Raw genomic sequence first — 6,715 nt, 5'->3', positions numbered from 1 at the left:
TGTCACGTTACTATGGCAACACGAAAGGCCAAAGCTTGAACTGTTCCTCACAAAAAGTAACACACCGTCTGTTATATATTTTACAATTTTAATATTTGTTAAATGAACTGCCACAGATGTAAAAGATGTACAAAACAGATCAGTTTTTTCTACTTAAATAGTTTTCTTTTATAGTTCATTAAGTGCGCATGCGACTGTCGTTCTCTTACGTCATCAGAACGCGCCTCCCCACTGACGGCAGCGGGCGCAGTAAACTGACCTTCTTCGCGGCCTCGTCGCTCGTCCTAGAGCCCGACTAGGACCTTGAATGTTTTTTAACAGCCGTGTTTGATTTCCTGCGTTTGTTTTATCGTACAAGCACGCAGCCATGCCTACGACGCTGGAAGTACCCACACTGCAGGAGCTGAAGGTGGACGAGGTGAGCCGCGGTTTTTGTTTAGCTTCAATGAGAAACATATCGAGGCAGCTAACAAGCTAAGCGGCTAGCAGCTGTATGCATCAGTAGCTGTTAACTGTTCCAGCTGGGGTTACTTTCCTTCACCGTGCTCTAGGTTAGCTGCATTACCTTGGTAGATGTTGTGTCTGCGATTGAATATAACTGTGTGAAGCTGGTTAATTTGTTAGTATCATTATGATAGCCACCTTGAGCATATTAAATGACGTTAGCTTTAACTTTGTCTTATAATCTTTGTATCACATTTTTCACAGTCCATATTATGTCTTCAGTGTATTCATGTGAGGGCAACAGCTCTATAACGACTGGCTCCTGTCAGTTCTCTGCCTGGCTTACGTTAGCAGTGTTGTTTAACCCACTTAACTTGTCCTTGGGAGTCAGGTGAAAGTTGACAGTAGCCTGTGTTCGTCCAGCTTTATAAATATAGCATCAATGGTCTGAAAATCTAAATACAGAGACAGACTTCCTGTGCATTTAGTAGTTAGCTATTTAGAACTACATTGCATTGTGTAATGCATTAACATCCCAATTATTATCTTTAGTCTGTTTTTAACAAACTTAAGTTAAGGAGGCTGTAGTGTTTCCAGGACCTCACAAATATATTTTAAGAAAATTTAAATGGTTAACTTCAACAAATAAAAATGCCAGTACTGATTTCTATATGTCAGACTTTTTGTTTTTTTCTTAAACAAAACATTTCATCATTTCTGCAGGGAAAAGGCAATCCATAAGCTTGGCAATCTCTACAGGAGAGAAAAACAAAGGGTAGTCCTCTAAAAGCAATGCTCAGACTTCACAGCTACCTCTTAAACAGTTTCAATTGTTGCTATGTTAAGATACATAAGTAGGTAAACAAGCCAAAACTTGTGAGCTCCATAGTTGGCGTAGATGGCATGCTGGAGGAGCCAGAATTGTAATTTCTAGGGGCCAGTTGCACTAACAGGATGCACAGCCGGTCTTAAGCTAAAACCAGGCAGAGATCAGGCTTCGGTTCTATTGATGGCACCAACATTGCATCCATTTTCAAGATTGTTCTCAACTAAGACAGGCTTTGCAGTTAAGACCAGGGTTAGTCAAGGCCAACTGGTGCAACTCGGTTCATTTGTTCCAAGTTATGCTTCATAACACCAGTTCTACATTTGAGGCATGCAAATTGATGCAATATTCTTTTTTACATATCAACAAGTGCCATTTTGTTAACTGCTTTCTTTTTTAAAAAATGAAATAGTTTTTTTTCTAAAGCTCTCTGTTACCTGGTGCTTAAATGTTTTTTTGTGTTTTATTTTTGTCCAGTCTAATTGTTTTTCTTGCTCTTGTCTCTTCTTCTGTCCAGATAAATGTGTCCTCTGCAGTGCTGAAGGCTGCTGCCCACCATTATGGCTCTCAGTGTGACAAACCCAACAAGGAGTTCATGCTCTGTCGCTGGGAGGAGAAGGACCCCAGGAAGTGTCTAGAAGAAGGGAGGAAAGTCAACGAGTGTGCACTCAACTTCTTCAGGTAGCTCACATTCTGGGTTTTTGTGTGCTTTTGGCCAAATAGTCTTGGTATAAATATATCTGCAGTTTCTGGACACAATTTTTAGAGTGGTCAGTGCATCATGATTTCAAAAAGATTCTGTTAAAAAGTATGAAACTGTACATAAATATACTAGAAAACTTATGTGAGCAAAAAAGTGTTGAAACCATATGCTTTATCTCTTTTGCCTTGGCTTTAAAAAATCTCAGCATTTGACAGAAAATATCCAAAGGCAGAATAATGACATTTTCAGAGCTGAGGGCTGCTACAATGTTGTCATCTAAAGACCTGAGCGGTGGTGCTTGTGGTTGGAGAGTGAGTGAAGATGTGGCTGAACTCAGAAGCCGGCAGAGAGCGAAGAATTTAACAGTCCATGCGACAAAAGTCTGCGGCCAGAGTTTTTGCATTTCTTACTCAATGATGGACACAAATATCCTCTGAGGTTGCAAACACTGGTTTTGGACAGTGGTTCTTCCAGAGGTTAAAGTTATTAAGTTCACACAGATGATTTCAGAGTCAGGAAGTTTCCTGTTCTATGTGTTGTCCTGCTCATAAGCTTTAATGGTCTTTTGGTAGAGGTGAGAGGAAAACTCTGGACCAAGTGGGATTAGTAACTTAAAACTAGGGATGCAAGAGTAGAAGAGAACAAGGCAGTCCTAATTAGGTTTCTGTGCAGCTTGTGGGAGGGAGTTGATTAAGCAGATTTTACAAAAATAAATGAGTTAAACTTCAGGATAACTTGATAAATCTGGTCTAAAATAAAAGTGGATGTTTATAGCACAATGGATTTCCATACAAGGCTTCTTCTGGAAGCTTTGTGGTGTAACTGGTGATTGTTTCTAGTTGTGAGATGTCTGCAGACTCTCTGAATGTCTACGAGATATTAAGGAAATTCAGGGTGAAGAAATACACGCGTTGTACATTGTATTCCAGTGTTTATTTGTGCGGTAGTCAGTGGGTATGACCAGCCTTCTGTAGGGCATTATGGTAAAGATCATCTTACATTTTACGGTGTATTTACGCTTCACACAATGACCAACCGGACTTCTATGAAAGCAACATTTCTCAGTTGTTGCCAGATCTCTGAAGAGTTCTGTTCTGTTGTGTAAACATAATTTGTCAACGTATTAATCATACAGTTGTTTATATATTTGGATCATTTGTATTTGTCTTTTTGAGTGAATATTTATTGCTGCAGAGCTTCTTAATTTATTGTTTTTACTTTGCTTTAACCTGTTAACACTCACTGCAGCCAAACACAAGCCACATGAAAAAAAAAGCTGCCACTGTATTTTGAATGCCATCTGAGTCATTGTTTGAAAGCACAAATCCTCACATTCAAACAGCATAAATCATTTTAGGATGCTAATACTGAAGAAACAATCGCATCAGAAGCAGTAATCGTTCCTTACCTTTTTGTTGTATATAGGGGCATGTTCTTGTTGAATTACTATGTGCTACGTACTGTTTTTACCCTCAGACATCAACAAACAAAATGTCTCAAGTTTTAGTCAAAAGTAGTAAATGGGGGGATGTTCAGGAGATTAGTCAATTTTTATTCCATAAAAATCTGTAATTGTTTTTGTAGTTATTGAAAATGATTCAGCCTGTTTATGATTTTAAACCAACTAAACCTAACCAAATGTCATTTAGTGTTTTCTTAAGTGGAAACAAAGCAAACATCATTAGTTAGAGAACATGAATAAATTACCCATAAAGCCTATTGTGTCTACAAACCTTCGAGGAAGTAGTCTGGCATTTTTCACTCCTAAATTCTGCGTCTGTGTTTACTGAAAGTTCCAGATTGAGCTTTGTGCCGATGCTTTTGCAGTAACTATGGTGCTTTTGTAAGTTTGTATCAAACAGGTTGTGATTTTGGTTGAAAAAAAGAAAGAAAAAAAACACATGACCTCTAGAGAAGTACCTGCAATTATTATAATGAGGACAGATTTGAGAAAAATTGTAATTGCACCAGGGGCCTGGTTTGATTCTCTGGTGTTTCTGGCAACTGCCGGCCGCTTTTAGGTACTTTCACATAGTTGTTGTTGTGGAAAGCTGCCCATAGCGATCAAATGGGATCAAGGAGAGGAAACTGATAAGTCATAAGTCAAGTAGCCACGAGTTAATGAAAGTTCCTTAAATCATTTAGAATTTGAACATGTCGGGCACATAAAAATACCAGCTGATGTAGAAGTCTTTAACTTACATGTTCTATATTCCTTTAATATCACCTCCATTTTACCCCCCTCAGTCTCAGCTTTTAAAGTTTCTTCTCAGCATTTCAGGCTGAGATTTCCAGCTCATGCATCACAGCTGCATATTCTTGACTACTTCTATCCAACTCTTGCATATTTGATTCTGATTCTTATGCCTGTCTGCCTTTTAGGCAAATCAAGGGGAACTGTGCCGAGTCCTTCACAGAGTACTGGACCTGTCTGGATTATACAAACCTGGTAGAGCTGCGTCACTGCCGTAAACAGCAGCAAGCCTTCGACAGCTGCGTCCTCGATAAACTGGGGTGGGAGAGACCTGACCTGGGAGATCTGTCTAAGGTGAGACTGGTGAAGGATCGACTGCTTTTACAATGCCAGCGGCGTGGTTGATGGGCTCTATTCTTACTGATTGTGGGCTGTGCAAGAGGCTCTGATTGCATCTGCGTAGCCGTCTCATTCAGCTCTGGTTGTGAGCAGCCAAATCATGTGTTTTATGCTGCGTCGGTTTTTCTTCCCATAAATTGACATCTTTAAGGGCGTTCAGATGACTGCCAAGCACTAATTAAGTATCAGCAATCAAAACAAGACCAAAAACTGATCTTGATGATAGAATTTTTGGGTATTTATTTATGTAGTGTTTGAAAAGACACTTGAACAAACCTGTGAATGGCTGTAATCAACTTTCTGGCTGTTTTGCACTTATCAGTTGGAGCTGTTGTTCAGGGCGTCGAATCACGTGAGCAAGGAGACAAAAGAACAGAAATATGGCTTCAGATTACTTTAAAAAACATTTAGATTACTCTCTGTACTGTTTGTTGTGCTCCTGAAACAAATTATATACTTTAACTGATGGGAATAAACTGAATTTTGATAAAGGCTGATTGGATTGAATATAAGTTGCACAATTTGGCTGGGAGATGTCCAGACTTGAAGAATGACATGAGAGATAATGAGAAGGACCTGGTCCAGGAGCTCTACTGAACAGTGTAAAGTAGGGGTGAGACAGGAGAGAGGATGGGTGATGTGATGGTAAAAGAAGAGCTGAGATGATGTAAAACATGACATAAGGGAAGAAGAAAATGGACAAAACGACATTTAAAGGCTTATACCTGATGCTTCTTTTGTTCCATGTTCAGTGTCCCTGCTTGGTCTCATCACAAATTCAGAAGCAGAAAGTGTCCATTTTGCTATTTTATTAGCAAATATTAACACACATTGTGAATTTGGGGCGTTTTTGGCTTAGAAAATTATGAAATTATTTGAGTAGTTGGATAATATTTTCTGTCAACCATTAATTGACCGTTTGGCTGATCATTTTAGCTCTTGTGGAATGTTTTTACGTTGATAAGATCACTGATTTTTGAACTGCTTTGCATTATTGTTTCATCAATAATCGATCCCCTACAGGTTGTTACAGATTTTCAGCAACAGAATTCTTTTCTGAAGTTCTTTTTTTTTGCCTTTTGTTGGCTTCATTAGACAGGAAAGTTGTGAGAAGAATGAGAGGAGAACCTGCAGCAAAGGATCATGATCTGGAATCGAATGAATTTAGCCCCGTTATCGTCCGGTCGTCCACTCAGCCAGCTGAGCTATCTGGGCACACAGCAATAGAATTTAACCATTTAGTCAGAGATTTTTACAATAGTATGGAATTCCTTGATGATTATGTTAACTATCTTGCTTCAGTCCGCTGTATTCATTCTAATTATAAGAAAAGCAGGCTCTTTAAAAGTATGTTCATTAAAGCATCTTTTCAGGACACTCCAGTGTGTTTACTGTATGTTTGACAAGTTGCCAATTGTGTATTTTCTGCTGTCGTAGGTAACCAAGGTGGCGACCTCGCGGCCCCTCCCAGAGAACCCCTACCACTCTAGACCACGTCCAGAGCCCAACCCAGCCACGGAGGGAAAACTGGAGCCTGCCAAGCATGGCAGCAAGTTATTCTTCTGGAGCTGGTGAGGCAGAACATCAGTCGCCCTCCACAGTCATGAACTCTGTCCAAAAAACAGCCTGACCACTCGCTAATCCATCGATTTCAAGGGTTTGAGTGCAACCAGCAGCATTAAGGATGCTGGTTTTTGCACCAGTACGGAGTGAGGGCTGGGTTTGGACAGGGCTCATGTTCCAACGGTCTTTTCAGCAGCTTTACCTCCAACGTTGTCCAACAGTTCGATAAAGGAAAGAAGGATGGATGATTGTGTGAACAAAGTCCATGAATCCATGCTGCTTTCTGACCACTTCTGTAAATGTAATAAGTGAACAAAAGCATCATGCTGTTATTATTGTTGTCCCATAATAAAGAGATAAATTATAACACTGGAGTTGAATCAGTTTTTTTTTTCAACAATATTAACCCTGCTGTTGTCTTCATTTACAGTCACCAAAAAATATCGTTTTCTTGTCTGAAAAAAAATCCAAAAATTCAGCAAAAAAAATGCCCCAAATTTCTGAAAATTTGCAAAACATTCAGGAAGAAAATTCCAATAATGCCTTAAGTTTCCCTTAAAATTTTAGAAAAAAATTATAAAAATCC

The 6,715-nt window shown here is 39.3% G+C and overlaps 1 protein-coding gene across 1 annotated transcript; it reads left to right on the top strand.

Annotated features, from left to right (window-relative positions):
• Positions 1–216: 216 nt before the first annotated feature.
• ndufa8 (NADH:ubiquinone oxidoreductase subunit A8) lies at positions 217–6,496 on the top strand. Its single transcript, XM_022206183.2, has 4 exons — positions 217–418; positions 1,788–1,951; positions 4,356–4,521; positions 6,004–6,496. The coding sequence occupies exons 1-4, from the start codon at positions 368–370 to the stop codon at positions 6,139–6,141; spliced, it is 519 nt and encodes a 172-aa protein (XP_022061875.2). The 5' UTR covers positions 217–367; the 3' UTR covers positions 6,142–6,496.
• The last annotated feature ends 219 nt before the right edge of the window (positions 6,497–6,715 follow it).

This window comes from Acanthochromis polyacanthus, chromosome 18 (assembly GCF_021347895.1).
Source record: "Acanthochromis polyacanthus isolate Apoly-LR-REF ecotype Palm Island chromosome 18, KAUST_Apoly_ChrSc, whole genome shotgun sequence".
NCBI classification, from domain to species: Eukaryota; Metazoa; Chordata; class Actinopteri; family Pomacentridae; genus Acanthochromis; species Acanthochromis polyacanthus.
The sequence above is the reverse complement of the archived record's forward strand: the minus strand, read 5'-3'. Positions and strand labels throughout refer to the sequence as shown.